Below are 18452 nucleotides of genomic sequence, written 5' to 3'. Positions count from 1 at the left end.
CTGACAGTATGGCCCCACTAAATGGTTTATGCGTTTCTGGAGCTGGATGGATGCCACACCTCTGATCTCACAGAAATGCAAGGACAAGGAAGCGGGGGTGTCGTCCTCTAAAACAATCAATACCGATATGATATCAATGTACTCAGTTCTTTAACCCTACCCTCCAGCTGTCAGACTCTGCCCCTCTGGCACTGAAAGTCTCTCTGCTGACTGTCTGGGCGAAGATAAGGAGAGTGGAGACAAAGTGATATAAAGGAGCAAAGAGAGTGTGTGGTTTGATGTCTGGACGAGGTGCTGCCAGAGCAGAGAAACTCAGACTGTGGGAAAGTCAAATGAGGCCCTGATGCACTGATTGTTATAGGAGGAGACCACAATGGAAGTGCCCTGTCAATGTTTATCTTCCCTTCCTACTCGGCATCCTGCTGTAGCCCTCAGCATACTGAGCAGCGTCCTGCGCTGCCTCACAGAGCAAGAAGAATGATCAAGAGACGAAAGTGGGAGAAGCAGGTGAAGAGGTCGCTTCTGCATCTGTCAAAGGACAGTATTTTACATCTGCTTGAGCAAGTTGTGAGAGGGACTAACACACCCTTGTCTTTGGGAGCCACCACACTTGACAATATATTTGTAAAATAAACCATTAGCTGTTTCTGAGATTGAGTGCTTTTCTCTCAAATGCTGCATTTCCTATAAAATATTCAAAATGGGCATTTCAACTTTACATGTAAATAACAATTGTGTATGTTAGATTATTTTATAGCAGCTGAGCTGAGTGTGTAGGTTGAATCATTTTACCAAATCAAACTCTCTGCAATTGCCAAGCAATATTTCTTTTCTGTGCCCGTTTTGAGCTTCTGACACTCCCATGTGTGTGAAGTCATAATACTGATTGACACTTGATTGTCCCCATTTTGTTTAGTGGCTTGGATCTCAGGGTTAAAGTGTGGGGCAGATGAAAGGAACACTTTGCTGATTGCTGCAACCAACGAGTAGCATCTTTTGGCGGAGGCAGTGTGATGGTGTCAGACAGCATCTCTCCCTCAATGGAAATCAATTAATATATTGAGATGGAAGTCTGCAATCAGTGGCTATCCCACAGCTTGAAATTCTGGGACCAAAGTCTACCCTTCAAAATGTCATTGCCTTTACCACAGAGCTGGGTTTATCAGAGACGTCAGCCCCATTGGACACTTGTGGGATCAGATTGCTTGTGACACAGTGTCCAGCACAACATGTCTGTTGACTTGCAAAAGTGCTGGTTGAAGAATGGGATGTCATCCCCCAGCAGTGCCTGGTCAGTCTGCTGACCACCATGTAGAGGTGGTGCCAGGCTATTATGACTGTACATAGTTCATCCACTGCTGCAACTGAGGCCCTTGTTGAGCCACTGAAAAAGCAGTTAAAAAAAAAAAAATAGACGTTTGGCATTAGCAGAGACAAATCGTTATTTAATTTATTTTACTTCAACACCAAAGCCGTCATTTCAGCTTGAAAGTCCCATCCTGAAAGTTTCAAGTCATACAGTCGTATGCAAGTTGCTTAAAGAGGTCCACTTAAAATCATGTATTCAGAACATGAAGCAGAAATCAGTTTTTGTTGAGAAACGCATCTCAATAACATTGCTAGTGCTCAGGCATGAACATTGTTTACTCTTGCAAGCAGTACATATGGCGCATGTGGTGACTGAACTGCTAGCATGCAGAACAACTGGACCTGTCCAGTTCTCTTTTCAATGGAAGTCTCTCCTTCTCCTAAACACACAAACAAACTCCATTACCCTTTCTGCTACTGGAGTGAAGGGTTGAAAAGAGGTTTACAGTGAAAGCTAGCTCTTTCCGAGCACGCGCATCTACGCCTATTGCGAATGGAAAGGCATGGACGTGCAAAGTTAATGCACGCCCGCCTGCTCGCCTGCCCTCCCTCCATTAATAAATGACATCAGATGCTGTCTACTAATTCTGTGTAAGAGAGAAAGAGCACTGCACCATGGCTCTGCGGTAAGCTTCCGAGGATGACAGTTGCATAAAAAGGCATGAAACAACCTGCCAAGCTTTCCTTTTTCCTACAGGCTCTTGTTCGCCACCTTTGGAGGCCGTGCCTTTTGGGCTCCGTCCCTAATTAGAACTCAATACATACACCATAGATTCTTGTTCGGCGGTATAGTAATGTACCTGACAACACTGTATACAGATATAAATGCTATTATGCACAGCTATGTACACATTCATAGGAAAATAGAAAACATTATACATATATATTACAGTGATAAAAGTAGAAGAATGAATAATTGGTATTATGCTGTGCAGCTGTTGAAGCATTTTAATTCTACTTATCTGTACTGCAGATATAGAGCAGGATCAGCTTTAGGGCCAGGACTGACAAAAGTAAATATTTATCATGTGACAACACAGATGTTTGGTATGTGCAGCATATGTAGATTGATGTCTTGTACTTGCTGAAGTTTCCAAAGACCTCAGGGGTTTGGGGTTGAGGGCAGGCAGCAGGGGTGTATGCCTCGTGTATTTGCTGAAGTATTTGTTTTGTTGTTTTTTTTTTTTTTTTTTATGTTTTTGGCTTGCTTTCAGCCTGTACACTCTTCTTACCGTAAGCAATGTGCCGTTTTTGTTTGAACACCTGTTCACATATTGTATGATCGACAGTGATTTGCAAAAAGCCTCTTTCATCTTGTTCCATTCATTACTTAGCCAATTTGATTCTGTCTTTCTCAAGAGGGGGAATTCTTTGTGCACTGCGTACTTACTTTGCAGGATTTCTATAATTGTACGTGTGTAACTACAGGCAGCTCCAAGTGTTGTTTCCCTGTGAGACTTTTCTAACAGATGTATTTATGCGAGATTGGTGTCCAACATTGTTAAGTAATCATCTTTTTTTCCCCATTTGTGTTTTCATCTCCCAGGAGCGAGGCATTGGGAACACCTCTTTGTCCCCATTTGGGGTGGCTCAGGCAGTGCTAGAGATCATCCTCATGTTGTATCCTTTCAATGACCTTCCTTTTTGTATGGGCCGGAGTAGCATGCTCCACGGCCAAGAGCAACATTGCGGAGGCAGCTTTGTTTACTCAGGACATAGTTTAGCTGGACATCTTCCGGAAAACATGTTGTGCAGTTTCATCACCTTTTATCATAGCTGAAAAGGACACATAAAAAAAAAAGATGACTCAAGGAAGCTATTATTCTTCCAACAGCAAAGTGTTTTTGGTCCTTGATTGATTTGCCGAACAGCTACTTGATGGTGTCTTCTGTTGTGGGCTTCTACAGCCTGCGCGCCTTTGAGGGACTCACTCCCAGGAAGGATGACACAACCATGACAACGGTAAAGATGGGATGCGGGGGGCAGGGATTGGGACGAAGTGGGGGCATAGGTGCCAAAATTGCTCCTGAGGTGATGATGTATTTGGAGTCCTGTGTTTCATCTATTTCCTTTTTCTTTTTTCTTTTATTCCCCCCACCCATCCATCCCACCCTCCTCTGCACTGAACTCCTACTGCTCACTAATGTTTTCCTTAGGGTCCCTGTATGGCTTTAGTTGATCTGTCCAATATTTGTTTGTGGGTTGCGTAAACACTGGCAAAGTGCAAGCTCCTTTCTTGTACATCAGAGGGAGAGAGTGGGGTCTGGGGGGGGGGGGGGGGGTTAGTGGAGGATGTGTACTCTGTTCGGCCCATAGTGGGACCTATTCACTTGGTAATGAGGTTGGGAGTGGTGAGGCTTGTTAACTAGCCATGACGCCTCAGTGAAAGGACTTGAAAGGACAATAGAGGGAACCTGGTAATGAGCAACTTCAGTGGTACTAATTGTGTAATATGTGGAACCAATTTAACATCAAGTGGTGTGTGCATATGTGTGGGCACATTGCAGCTCAAAGGGTGGTGCCGAGGGTGGTTTATTCTCGCACTATTCATAGTTTTCTACCTTAAAGCATGTACATTGTGTTTTAGTGAGCTGCAGTCTTAAGTTTCATTTTATTTATAGATCATCGGATGTTGTGTGTCCATCCTGGTCCTGAGTTCAGCTCTACCAGTGATGTCCAGAACACTTGGTGAGTATGTGATTTTAAGCATGTTTCCTTGTGCGCATAATTATAAAATGAGACTGTGTATAAAACGGTTAAAAATGTATATATTCTTTTTAATTTATATTGCACTTAAAACACAATAAATTTGACAACTGAGATTTGAGAAGTTTTATCTGGCATATAACAATATTGTTTACCAACAAACCAAATTTGAATGCAATCATAAAAATATTGACCGTATTCAACGTGACCTTAAAGTGTTTTGTAGGCCTCAACCTCTATTAACATTTCACAATTTGTTTAAAGAAAGATTTCATTGTACGCTTGATTTCTATCCTTACTTCCAACATTTTGACTTCATCCTTGATGTTTCAACTCAAATGTGTACATTTGTATTACTCCCTTAAAAAATTACCAAATTTGTTATTTTCATTTTACATTTTCCTTTCATGAAGCACAAAAACAATGTCAGGAGGTAACAGCTCCTGTTATTTTCATTCAGCATTATTTTATAACATATAACAAAATAAATATTTTTTTTTTTTTTAACCAAGAAACACCTTTAAAAAAGTAAGCGATGTGAATTAAGTCTTTTTTTTTTACTCTTTATTTGTTGTTTGTGGCCAAAAAATTGCCGAAAAAAGGAAGAAGCAAGATTATTATGACAGTTAGTCACTTGCAGAGAAACTGTTGTATGGATTTTTTTTTTTTTTTTTTACCTTCGAACAGATTGAAAACAAATGGTTTTTCCAAAGATGTCATAATAATGTATCATTAAACAGTAAATCTCTCTCTCACTGCAATTATTCGGTACCAGGCCAAAAGAGTTGCATTTTTCCTATAGTTTCCCAGAGTGACGTTAGAAAGGAGTACAGTGTGAGACATTAGAAATGACGGGAGCAGCACAATCACAGTAGTACTAATAAACATGCAGAGTGCCAGGCACAGCTGTTTAAATAACACTGCTGTGTGCATGTGTGTGTGTGTGTGTGTATGCGAGTATGTGTGTGAGACCAACAGAATGGGAGAATGGGACGGAGTGAGCATACTCACTGACAGCTTCACAAAATATCAACAGGTTCTGCTTTGTGACACTGAATAGATAAAAAGGAATAAACGCATGAGACCGAGTTGAAGGAGAAAAAAAAAAAAGACCCTCGGCGAGGGTGACGTAGTGAGACGTTAAGAGACGAGACGGGGTTTTGCGTGTTGATGTCAGGTGTTTATATTGTGTGCCAAGGGGAGAAAAAGAAAAGCACTGTTTCAGAGAATAGGGCACTGTACCGCAGGACAAAAGCATGCTTAATGTATGGATGTTTGACATGGTTACATTGAATGCATAAATCACAACCAGGTCCCATAGAGGTTGAGGGTTGTTTGGAGAATCCCAGCATGAGTGGCTGAATTTGATATATAGGTTTAATGTACACCTTTATTTTTGGAATGCAAACAGACTCTTAGTGTGTTTCCAATACATGTTTGGGGGCAAAAAGAGAACTATATCTGACTGAGCAATTTGTTCTGAATGTATTTATATTTTTATGTTGCAATCTGTTATTTACCTACAACTAAAGTGCACAACCTCGATCCGTCTCTTGTGTAGTTCTTGGAAGAATGACCAGCAGCATGCTGATATCTACGACTTTGTATTTACCGTTGTAGCACTGAGATTTTCAAAGTTGAGCATCTTTTTTCGACAACCAATTGGATTTGATGAAATTACCAAACCGAGATCAAAACCTCTGGCATTAGAAATGAATTTAGTCCGATCACAGTGGCGAGTTGTATCGACTGGGGTCTCCATCATCTCCCTCGCCGTCTCTTCACAGGCAATTTTGTTAAAGGTCTTTGATGCTTGCCAAACTGCTTACAGTGGCCGTAAATACTTTTCTCCAGACACTGAATCGATTGGCCAATCTAATTGACGACAGAGGTTGTGAAGATGTTACCGGAGAAGGAGAATGTCGAGACCAGAGCTTCCTCAGTCTGACACATCTGAATTGCTGCATACAGACGATAACTTAAGATACCATATTGAGTCATTCCCTTGATCAAATATTTTTCACACAAAATTTGGAAAGCAAATTCATGCTGTACTTTGTCGTTGGATAGTACGGCTCCCCCGTGCTGGAGTGGAGGAACACATGGATTAGCAGGCTCACAAAAGCAAAACAAAAGGGTGTTGATGGCTTTCTAAGCAGCATGCGATCAGCTTTGGCAGGTGGTTTGAAATTGGTCGAGCACTAGTTTAGTTGTTAGTTGACTCAGGTGGATTTGTGGAGAGCAGACTAACTCAGAGAAAAACAGTTTCTTGCCATGTCACTTTTGGTGAACAAGACCACAGACAGGATTGTTTGTACGCCAGGGATCCAAACAGTATATTGAGACCAAGATGTTTGATTTAAGAAAACGACAGTCAGTCAACACAAATCTGCTGCGTGTGAGATGCGTTTTCAAAGGTTTGATGCTAATATTTTACATTACAGTCTTTGTGTATGCAAGCCACTCTTTCAGATTGTAAACAGAGAAGGCCAGCCATAATTTTGTTAGTAGTTTTTTTTTTTTTTTCACTCTGCAAGTCTGTTTTTCGAGGCAGAATTCTGTTGAGAAAACAAAACGCTTGTTTTGGAGCTTTATCATTTAACACAATGACAATGACTTTGCCGTTCTTTTGACAATACATTTTCATTGGGTTTATAGCAGGCCTGCTTGTCATACTTCTGTAAAAGAAATTCTATTTTTGTAAATCTAATCCAGTGATTTTTTGTGTTCCCGTTTCTTCACAGGTATAACCAGGTTCGATCTTTTGGGAGACTTTGGTAGATTTAATTGGCTGGGAAACTTTTACATTGTCCTTTCGTACAATCTGCTGTTTGCGGTCGTGACGACACTTTGTCTCGTGAGAAAATTCACCTCAGCAGTACGAGAAGAGCTCCTGAAGGCCTTGGGTATGTTCTTCTATATTCATAAAATCACTGCCTTTAAAAATAAATACAAACAGCTTTTAATATTCAGCTGATTTAGTGCAATACTTAACAGGTAGTACTGCCTTGGTTGTATGAAATCTCATGCGGGCCTTGAAGCGGTCTAGTAATCTTAACCGTTGACAACTCAGTTACATCATAACTTTGTATTCACAACTCCATCCAACTCTGTGGCATTGGAGACGGTGTTTATTCCGTCCACATTGCACAACCTGCAGTGACAAAATGTTGAAAATTGCACTAATATCAATGTGCTGCGGAACTGACATATGACAGAAGATGGGCTAGTCTCAAAGGCTTGCAGTGACAGGCCCTGGATGTTTGATACACAGGGTGGGATAGGGTTAGAAAATGTCAGACTGAAGCACTGAGGGGGGAAAAAGGACATCAATACCCCTGCCTAAGTGAAAGTCTCAGGCTTTTTTAATGAGATTTTTTCTGCCTTATCTCCCACTGCCCAGGTCTGGATAAATTGCAACTGTCAAACAGCCCCACAGACCCTGAATCTGGGAAGCTCTCGGCCAACGGGCATCAGAAAACTCTGTGAAAGGGACGATAGATCAACACACACACACACACACACACACACACACACACACACACACACACACACACACACACACACCGCACACACGCACACACGCACACACGCAGAGCCAAAGGGAGATTTCGACAGTACTGCCTGACTGCTGAAAGGTGAAAAGGATTGGAAGGAACTTAATAAACCCAGGCGGTGTCTGACGGATGCTGCAAATGGAGGCTGAGAGCAATTTAGCTTCGTGACATTCCATCCTCTGCGTCTCGGATGGAAGCTGGGACAGAGCCAGGACTGAGACTGAGGAGTGAAATAGACTGGCATCACTGCAGTGACCTTGATGTTGACCTCAACCACGACTGTGACTTCTAACAACCCATCTCTTCCTTCAGGGGTGTTCATACCCCCCAGCATTGCTACTTGGTATCCTTTTCCAGCCTTCACACCGCTGCGCCACCCAAAAGCCAATTTAACGATGCACCTTCTGCGCCGATTCTGTTTCAAAGTCTTACATTGGCTCTCTACTCTTACTTAAACACAACCGACACAATTCAGTTAGGTATATTTTTTTAAATGTCAGTCTGTGTAATCAGTTTCAGTGGAACACAGCGTACTTGCAGGTAATGTTCTTTAATCGTCGGTTTTTGATTTTTAGGTTAACCGATAAAAGCATGGGGAAGCATCAATCTGTCATTGTAATTCAAAAGCTCAAAACATGGAGGGAAAAAAAAACAACAACTACAAACTGAGCTTTGTTACGCATGAGAATAAGTCATTTCTTCACATTCATCTCATTCAGAACATAGAAAAACTGCACTGCATCAATACGGTTCAAATTATATGCATTGGTGCTGTCATTCTGAATGACAGGCCTCAGATTTTGGCACTCCTGCTGTCATTTGTCTTTTTATCTGGCTTTATTCAAGTGCGCTTCAACTTTATTGATGATGTCATTAGTTTGTATGAAGTAGGGTAAGAACTTTTTTTAGGTGCTCTAGATTTGATTTGAGCTACTCTACGACTGGGAAACTATGTGAACGTTTCAACCATTTCAGTTCCAGTGAGGAGGAGATGCTTTAGCGCATTGAAGCTAATCCTGAGGGGGTATTTTCCAAAAATCTTCTTATGCACATCGAAGAAAAAGAAAAAATGTCCAACATTTTTGCTTGTTTCCCCAAAAATTACAGGGCACACACACACAAAATTAAAGAGAAAAAAATGCATTCATTTGTAAATTTGTATTCACATGTACATAATAAATTGTTTCATACCTCTTTTGCATTATTGGATGTAAATATTGTGCTCTCTCTGAGCCCGCTGAGGGTCTGACTCACTAAGCGTTTTTTGTCTTCTTTTGTACATAAATTGTTTTTAATAGATAGTACATTTAATGCAAACATGTAACAGCGTCCACACACCAAATGCATGAGTGAAAACATCCAGCTTTACAGCTACGAGAAAGACTTGGTGACTCAGGCCCCCCTTTACATGTCGTCGTATTGCTGCATATTCTCCCGAACTGTGATGTTCTTTGTCTCCAGAACCACCTTAAATGCCTTAAACGACAAGCGTAATGCAGGCTTGATGTTAAGGTTGCGTCTCGTTCTGTGGAGTTTGTTATGTACGTGTATTTTGTGAGTCTCTGGACAGTTCCACTGTGATCCCCTGTAGGCCACCGAGTTTATAGTCTAAAGCCTATCTGTATTTGTCCTGATTGTCACAGCGGCCCCATATTTGAGACTCATTCATTACCTATAAAACTTGAGCACTTGGTATGAGAGTTGACCGATTTGGTGATGTTATTGTCATGATGTTATGGATGTTTTCATGCGATCTTAAGTGACATAATGACGAAGAGAGACGATGAAAATCTACTTTACATGTGGTCCCAAACGAATTGTGTTGTGGGACCAGGTTATGTTTCACATCACAACTACAACTGGATGTTGTTGGATGTGCAGAGAGTGGATTAAAAAAAAAATTATATATATATAGAAATGATGGCTTTACCATACTAAATGCTTACTGAATTTAGAGAAACACAAGTTATGTAGAGCAACTTTACCCAAATTCTACACTGATTGAAATATTTAGTACATTTTTTACCAAGAAGAATGCGCAGCAATGTTTGAATAATGTGAAAAATGATGATGGCACAAAGTGAAAATGACTTGGAAAGAGAATAGAAACAGGCTGCATTGGAGAATTAAAAGGGATGTTATTTATTAAACTGTATGAACTACAGGTCAAGTGTTTTGGAATAAACGGAGTTGTGCTTACATTTGCTCAGCTGCAGACTGCAGTAAAACTGGACTCTCTGATACTTAGCAGGGAAGCGTCACACCCCTAATAAAACCTCACGATCATACTCTTGGCATTAAAGTCTGAGGTGAGAACTGGCAGGATCGTTTTATACTCTAGCAAGCTTTTCTGGTTGCCTTTACAGTACATAGCTGGGGTGTGCAGGGGTTTTAAAAGTTTGGAGTTGGCCTGTACTGTAAATGAAGCGGCTTTTATTTTTTTTTGTCTTTGTCACTTTCCCAGTCAGTCTCTGCATGTCATTTTGGTACATCTATGTGAATGTATTTTTTTACAATTTCTCAGTTTGCTAAATGTTTGTTTTGTTATTTTTTTGATGTATTGTGTGTTTGCAAATAAATAAAAAGCTTGAAACATTGTTTCATGTATTGTTTTGTCATTCAGGACCTGTATGGGTGTACACATGACTTCCATGAGAAAAAAACAACTGAATTTGGGGAAATGCAATGAATCACTTTTGAGCAAATCGATATAAGCGGCTCACAGTCATTTTTGTGTGATTTTATTTATGTCTACAGAAATTTCTCATCGAGTGAATGTAGAAATTTCCAAACAAATATTTTCAATTCAGATCACAATGATTTATTACCATGATTACGCTATGTATTGTGGTCAACTCTCCCAGATCTAATTAAATAAAACAACAACAATTTCAGAGCCAGCCAAAGCAGAATATATCATAAAAACTGTAGATGACAGCTTTGACTCAGTTTTACCAACCCTGATGCAAAGCTAAAGCTCTGCTAGCTCCAGATAGTACATTAGTCATCCCACTCTGTATGGAAGTGAAACTTATTTCCAAAACGTATCGCTAATAAATTGTTTTGTCTTTCTAAATGACACTCACGTCGATCGGCTGGTTAGATGACTTTCTTGCAGTATGCAGATCTGCAGAGTGGACATGTAGGTGTGCTACCTGCACTGAAGGTCTCAAAGGCCTCCAGACAGTGCTGATGGAACAGGTGTGAACAGGAGAGGAGCACGCTGCGTCTGCACCGTCCACACTGGGAATGTGCTGGAAGGCCGATGTTGGGCAGCAGAGTCAGGCAGATGGGACAGTCCCACACATTCCTCTGGATCACCTTTTCAAGTTGAAGGCAAACGGATATGAATTCTCAACTGTACTCAAGACATTTATAAAATGAGCGACAATGCAAACATGCCTCTATAATACCATCAAAGTATTTGTAGTTCAAGACATCCCTCCTTGACTTGGACAACTGAACATATTCTTCATCTATCTTTTTGGGAAAAAAACAAAGCAAGACATGAACACCTCTACCAAAGATTAACTGATGGCAGCTTCCTGTATTTAGGGGCCAAACCGCTCTGCTGTTAAATGTTTCATACTGAGCTGCACACTTGCTATATAGAGTTTGCACCCGTGAAAAAGGTGCAAGGTATGTGTTGAAAGCACATTCACTGATACTTCATGTCAAGGCTGAGCCACTCCTGCCTTGCGCTCAACCTTTTCACACCAGATAAAGGAAAAAAAAAAAAAAAAGAAGAAAAAAAAGGCATCTTCGCACACACACTCCACCCCCCTCTATGGAAAATGGTACTGACTGCTGAGAAAGCCAACAATGGAGGCTTATGGAACAAAAAATCTCAATGTCTCCTCAGTTCCTCTGCAGCAATCCGGACCTTGAAAAGCCTGCTGTGTATCATAGGAGGTGCACATGTTATTTGTAAACGTAGAGGATTATTTGCTTTGTTGCTCGCATTCATTTGGCAAAATGAATGATCAACTACGCATACAAGTACTTTGTATAAAGCAGCTGTGATGTCGTCCACCCAATTGAATGCATTAATTTGTTTTGTGCCAGGTGGGGAAAATCAGGATTAGAGTTTTTTGTTGTTGTTTGTTTTTTGTTTTTTTTAATGTAGCCTTGTTTAATGACATGGTTTGCTTCGAGCTCAGCAGAGTGCATCTTGATCCTGACCTGGCTTTTTATTTGGTCCCAGTCGTTCTCCCGAGGCTCGGAGACGCTCTTTCTCTCGAGCTGCTGGAACACTCGTCTGCTTGATGACAGCGAGCGGTCGATATCACTCAGAAAAGCCTCCATGTCGGTGTGACAGTATCGGACAAAGCTGTCATTCAACTCCTGCAACTAATTAGAAAAACCATTTTAGTGGCACAAAGGATGCGAACGTTTCTTTCAGATACACAATAGAGTCGTGTTTTCGGCGAAGGCTAATTGTGTGTGTGTGTATTGTAGTTGCTGAGGCACACTGACAGGGTGCAGTTGTTAAACAGCCAGATCAATACAGTCACATCTCCCACTAACATGGAGAATTAATGGAAACCAGTAAAGAGGGAAAAAAAAATGGACGACGACGCTGGGAAACATGAAAACACGCACATTACTGACACTTCTGCTTTTCCTCTTTGTGTCTCGTTCACAGGGTTCGGACATGTACAGGGTGGAAAAGCATTATTGAAACACAAAATTGTTTCCTCCCAAAAACTTTGGATAATTTAAATGTCAGATACATCTGCGAGACACTTTTCCCAGGTGACCAGTGTCTCCCATTGAGACATGACTTGCATCACAAGGTAGTTTTTCTACCTCTCCATGCAGAGTTCTAGCAATCACTGAGTTCCTTTTCATGATGAATACGGGCAATTTATCAACCTGGAGAGACTTTACATTGCGCATAGTAGACAATTCATATGCTGAATCTCGTAGTTTCAACAGCTTTTTGGGCAATACACAAACATAATAAAGCTTAGAAAAAGAAGTGAACCATCATTGAATAAATAAAACATAAAAATAGCCCTGACTGAGACACATACATTTGAAATACAGAGGTTCAGTCAACTATCAGATCAGATGCTCAAACAGACCCTTTCTAAAAGACTTACTTCTCTCTCTATCAGACAACTCGGCTGTCTTCACCCATTTACAGCTGCTGTTGCTAAGCAACAATTAACATCAATAACATGGAAAGAGACAATAAGACGGCTGTATACAGAAGTAGTGTATTGTGTCTATTTAGTGTACTTTCATAGTTGAAAGAAACGACACTCTTGACCAATGAGGAGAGTTTTGTGCATGATAAAACAACACTAGCAAATGCTACTTTATCTGCAACTGTGTGCAAGAACATCAAATATGACTCAAACCTGAAAGCCTTGTGACGAGAATCTTTTGTCAAAAATGTTTGTTAGCCTTTTCAATAACTGTATGATTTAAAAACTGATATATTAATGCAATGCACAAAACAACTGATTAATCTGTTTCTCAATGTATTAGCAAGTCAATAAACTGTTTGAATTCATGTTTGGTTCGGTCAATATTAGTTCAAAACCTAAAAGGATCACTCAGACTATAGATTAATTAGCTGTGTTAAACGAGTCAAAAGATAATCATTTTAAATTATTTCATCAACACTCTTAGAGTAGCATTAGCCTAAGCACCTGCAAGGACTTGTTTTGCACACAGCACACACGCAAGCCCTATCCTCCTCAGTCTGTCACAGTGACATCAGAATTGCTTTACAGCTAGGCTTTTATCACTAATTAAACAACTGTTAACCATTTGGATGGAGGGTTTTATGTGCCTGGCTAACTTTTCAACAGTCAGGGCAAACAGTACAGCCCGTGGTGAACTTTGCCTTGCTCCACAGTAGATGTGGACGGGAGAGGACGCAGAAGAGGGAAGTGGAGGTGGACGCAGGGACGTTATCTCACGGCAATCCATCTAGATGTCGGTACTGTCTCCATTAATGTGTTGACTCAGGGTCGGACCGCCGAAACGCAGCAAAAATTGAAAGCTGGGCATCAGGATAAGCTGATAAGAATTCTGAAACTGACCTGATATGTGTGTGTTTTTTTCCAGTGAACACCTGTGGCTTCATGGTACAAAGATGCTTTATTGCCATCTGCTATCACGGGCAGAGCTAAAAGAATACGCGTCGCCATCTCATACAGGTCCCAGCTTAGTGCTAACACGCCTGTTTGCATTACAGTCAGCTAAGCAAATAAGTCTTCCCCTTGAAAATCAAGTCAATCAGACCTGTCAGCGCTGTGTTGCACAGCTCTTGAAGATCATCCTCAGTGTGACAAAAGATACGAGACAATCTCATGACCACCCACAACCAGTGAATCACACAAGTTGAATGTAAAGCAGCCATGACTCCACTCTGTGTCTGTGGACACGGACGTGTGGTAGAACAGAGTTAATTGGCTCAGGAAATGCGGCGTCTTTGTTTACATGACATACGAAGACACAGTTTATTGGTGAGATGATGGAGGCAGACAGGGGGGATGGGTAGGACACCATGACCCTTCCAACATGTTAGAAGTGTGGCCTTCATGCATTTGTCACTTCTGCTTTATCAGCCTCTTTGACGAGCACAAGCACTCTACACGATTACAACAATGCACACAGAAACGAGCATCTGCCCTTTACGAGACATTGGACACACACATGTTGGAGGGTCAACAGACAAATTTGCCAGACAAATCACTCTGCATTTCAAAAAAAAAACTTGACAGGAAAGGAGAGATGGTGACCATTGCAGTCTTTGGTCATTCTAAGTCAGTTGGGGGAGGTTCACTAGGTGGCAATGTTCCCTTTTTCTGAGAGTTGCCATGAAGACACAGCCAGAGTCAAATGACCCCTACCCTGGCTTGTGAGGCCAGGGGCCAGACTGAATATTTTCACCATCACATGTCATCGTTGGATTATTTACGTTGGAGTTTTAGGAGAAAAAAAAAATCCTAAATGAAAACCAGTGTAAAGGATCTCAACATCCAGTCAACTTCTTCACCTTTTTACCTTCTTAAACATCGTCCAGTGACAAACATATGAAGACAGATTTGCTGTTGTGTTGACCCCGGACTGTTTGACTAAAACACAAAAACTCTCTCAACATTAGTGGACAAACGTCTATTATTCACAAAGCATCAAAGGCACTTGAGAGGATGAGGGCAGGTGAACGTGCGTGTCCACGCAGGTTAGCGCTGGGGTCAGCGAGTCTCTGAAACCCGGGCCTTCACCCGCGAGGTGTAACATTTGTCACAGATATCAATTCAGAAAAAAAAGTCTTAGATTGTCAAAGTAAAACTCAGATATTACAGACATCCTAAAGTGTGAAGTCATGCATGTTTAGTTTGAGATTTGGACTTAACGCACCTTTGTTTCGAAAAACTCGCGTCTGAGTTTTTTGTCTTTTGGGCAGATCGTTTTCTTGATATTTCTGTACCATTTTCGGGCAACGTAGCCACGCCAGTATGCTTGAATCCTGAACATGAAATGAACAGTCACGAAAAGAATTTTAAAGGAAACAAAAAACCGCTGATAGATGTATACAAATAAAACTAAAAAGCAATAAATAAAGCAGACTGAGCAAAAATACTTATAGGGTGTGACCTTTTTGTGAAGCCATAAGCCTACAGTACAAATCAAACTATCCCATTCATTTTACTTATAGATTCAAATTGCATAAATTATAATACATACAATTTGAGCATGATGCATTTGTAATTTAAACTTTACTAAAAAATAAAATATAAAATTTAGCCTTGATGTGACCCATGATGATGTAATGCATTAACTGAGTAATAATATTGCCATTAAGCCAATAATCATCGAAACATTGGCTTTTTTCAAATGATAGTATTGTATACAGTATGTCTCAAAATGTCTGTTTACAAGGGTAATAAAATGTTAAAGCACATGTAAAAAAAAAAATGGTTTCGTGTCTGTACCTTGTTTTGATGTCAAATTGTTTGGTTGTAGGAGAAAAGCCAATAGAGTGGCCTTGTTGCTTAAATGCAAATAAGGTTCTCTCAATTTGCCTTACCTGGTGGCACACTGATGTCTGAAAAGGCGAGCTGCATCGTGGATCACACGTGTTTCATACTCCTCCCTTCTGCACAGTGGGCAGCACTTTCTTCTGGAGAACCTTTCAAAAGCCCCCAAACATGCTCGATGGAAAATATGGGAGCAAGACAGCAGAACCTAAAAAGGAATAAAATGATAAAATTAGTATATAAATGCTCAAAGGGTTGAGATCGCTTGGTTTTGATGGACAGAATAGCCATGTTTTATGTCAAAACAAGGCTGATCAGACACTGCTTTCAATACAGTACACAATCTGTCTACATATGGTGTTTGCATGTATGTGACGTTTAATCTATGCTAATTCTGTGTACATTCATGCACATATGGGAAAGTCTGCGTCTCCTTTTCACTGGTATTTGCCAAGAAGATAGAAGGAGTCAGCATGAGCCCTGATGGGCCGACTGGGACCTGAACTATGGCCTCCTCCTACCTGGGAGAGGGGCTCTTTCATCGTCTGAAAGCAGACAACTGAAGCTATGGTGCTTGGCACACAAACCAGTTTACTCAGATCTCTAGAGGGCACGGGGGAGGCATATTGATTTCCCCATTGTTTTTTGCCCTGACCAACACACTCCATCACCAGTGAAAGGCCCCCTGCAGTGCACAATTTCCAGGAGATCAACAGGCCATTAGACCAGGGAGAATTTTTACATCTCTCCACAGTTCAGAACAACTGGCAGCTGTTTATTGTCAAACATACTGTAGAAAAATGAAATCCAGAATTTTAAATGGAATTTGGACTTAATAAAATAAAAATAAAATTAAAAAAAATGTTAAACAGACAGAGGGTAATATAGCATAATAATTCAACATGATAATAGACTACACTCAAGTGCTTCAGTACATTTGCTGCTGTAAGCATTTTATTGTTTGAATGTAACACAAGACTGTGGCACAATTGTTTTGTATGAAAGCTTGCTGGAAAGTGCCACATCAACAAAGATTCCCTCTTGTCACTTTCCCTTGTTAGCAGGCTCTAATTAACTTTTTTTTTCTCCCTCACTGAGTCAAACTAATATTTACACGTGCATCTATGGCAACTGTGCTTTGTGAGGCCGCCTATTCTAGTCCCGCATTCTTGAGGAGATTGGCATCTTAAAAGGGGATCGGAAAGGTGTAAAAGCCTGAATGACTCTCACAGTAACACACTGATTGCTACATCATCACGTCACAGTTGAGTTCCAAGGCAGTATGGGTAAATTTGTACAGTTGTCTACACAGATTAGAACATACAGGAACTGCAGAGGAGGAGGTGGGGTTGCTTTGTGTGCGCGTTCATGTGTGTATACGGAAACATGTTTCCCTGAGAATTGTCTCAGAGGTCTGAAAACATGTCTTTAAAAATAGAACATTAAATGTAGCCACTGTATTTGGGGAATACCTGAGGCTGAAGGTGAAATGCCTCCCTGCAAATTGCACAAGGCTGAGCTGATTCCTCCTGTTGGACAGACCTCGCTTTGACCCAGGTCCATTCATCCTCCGTCAGTCTTTCTTTAGGGGGGGGCACCAAACCCAGCTTCTGAGCTGAGAGAAATGCAAGGTACGGTATATATTTAGGGGTGACATTAGAACGGTCAGTGTGAAAAACCCTTGTGTTTGCTCTACCTAATGTCAAAGGAGGAGGTGCTGGATCAAGCACATATTCTCTCTCTTCCTGCACGCCTCGTCTCTGTAGATCCTTCTCTTTACCTCTTCCCCTTGTGTGAAAATCTCTGGATGCTTTTCTAATGCCTTTCATTGATGGGGCAGGAAATGGGAAGTTTGGATGCAATAGAGTTCGTGTTATGTGGTCTTGGAGGGCAGCTGAGGTGATCGCCAACTCACTGCTCATTTTAGACATCAAGCTCTGCAAAACACAGTTATATCATGTAAAGTACAAACTTGGAAAAAGGGGGACATATAGTACTATTTATCACACTGAGAATAACTTAACAGGAAATAAATATCAATAAAAGCATTCAGTGTCCCGCTTTCCACATCAAATAATATCAGAAACAGTGATTCAAAAACAAAAAGAAAGGAAACAAAAAATCACTAATTCAGCAAATTATGGTTAAAGACATCTAAAACAAGCCTATTTGGCTCTTCTGGCGTCGCTAAAAGATATTTTTAAATAGAAATTACAAAGTTAATTGCTTGTTTTCAGTGCGCGAGGCACACAGGTGTTTGCTGTCTAATTGATCACGGATCAAGGAGCGACTTTACTATAGACTTTAAGTCTCCTATTCACAAACAAATGGTAAATATACAAAATAAATAGCGTTATACGCTATTTTTCTTTGTTTTCCTGCTCTAATAAATTATTTCACTGGAGTGTTAAAATCCAAACCTTCCTTGTCGCCATCCCTGCGTAGGTGTTTGAGTGGTTGCTGGGCTACCACTCCCCACCCGTCACGTCATCGCGATTTGCTGATTCTGATTGGCTGGTTTTAAACATGTCGTGTCCTTACTGCTTTTCTCTAAATAGAAAAAATATTTCAAAATATTGTTTTGCATGTTTTCACGTCGTGATTAATTGTATGATCCTTCAAATCTTAAGACTCCTAAAAGTTTTAAAGCAATAAAATGACTGATATATGTCATCAAATGGTGAAAATGTGTGAATGAATGAAATATACCAAACATACAATCACCTTTTGTCATTTAAATAAACTCATGTTGAATTCACAATAATGAAAGCCACTTAAAGACCAAATCTTTTTTTTTTTGTTATTGTATGACCAGATCTTA

At 40.6% G+C, this 18452-nt stretch overlaps 2 protein-coding genes across 2 annotated transcripts in view; one reads left to right on the top strand and one right to left on the bottom strand.

The window, feature by feature from the left end:
* The window catches only part of lmbr1 (limb development membrane protein 1), a 34131-nt gene extending 23926 nt beyond the window's left edge, over nucleotides 1–10205 (top strand). Inside the window, exons 13-17 of the mRNA XM_080515148.1 lie at nucleotides 2915–2988; nucleotides 3240–3330; nucleotides 3990–4056; nucleotides 6819–6980; nucleotides 7478–10205. Coding sequence (XP_080371274.1) covers nucleotides 2915–2988; nucleotides 3240–3330; nucleotides 3990–4056; nucleotides 6819–6980; nucleotides 7478–7563 — 480 coding nt within the window. The 3' untranslated portion in view covers nucleotides 7564–10205. The remainder of the gene's footprint in view (nucleotides 1–2914; nucleotides 2989–3239; nucleotides 3331–3989; nucleotides 4057–6818; nucleotides 6981–7477) is intronic.
* Nucleotides 10206–10730: 525 nt separating this feature from the next.
* On the bottom strand, nucleotides 10731–17553 carry rnf32 (ring finger protein 32; the record flags this gene model as incomplete). The annotated part of the gene is made up of 6 exons (XM_080514820.1): nucleotides 10731–10952; nucleotides 11814–11981; nucleotides 15012–15120; nucleotides 15682–15839; nucleotides 17104–17246; nucleotides 17328–17553. 6 exons carry the CDS (start codon nucleotides 17551–17553, stop codon nucleotides 10731–10733), a joined length of 1026 nt encoding a protein of 341 aa, XP_080370946.1.
* Nucleotides 17554–18452: the final 899 nt, after the last annotated feature.

This window comes from Blennius ocellaris, assembly GCF_963422515.1.
Source record: "Blennius ocellaris genome assembly, chromosome: 19".
Taxonomy (NCBI): domain Eukaryota; kingdom Metazoa; phylum Chordata; class Actinopteri; order Blenniiformes; family Blenniidae; genus Blennius; species Blennius ocellaris.
This window is presented reverse-complemented; position numbering and strand designations above follow the sequence as displayed.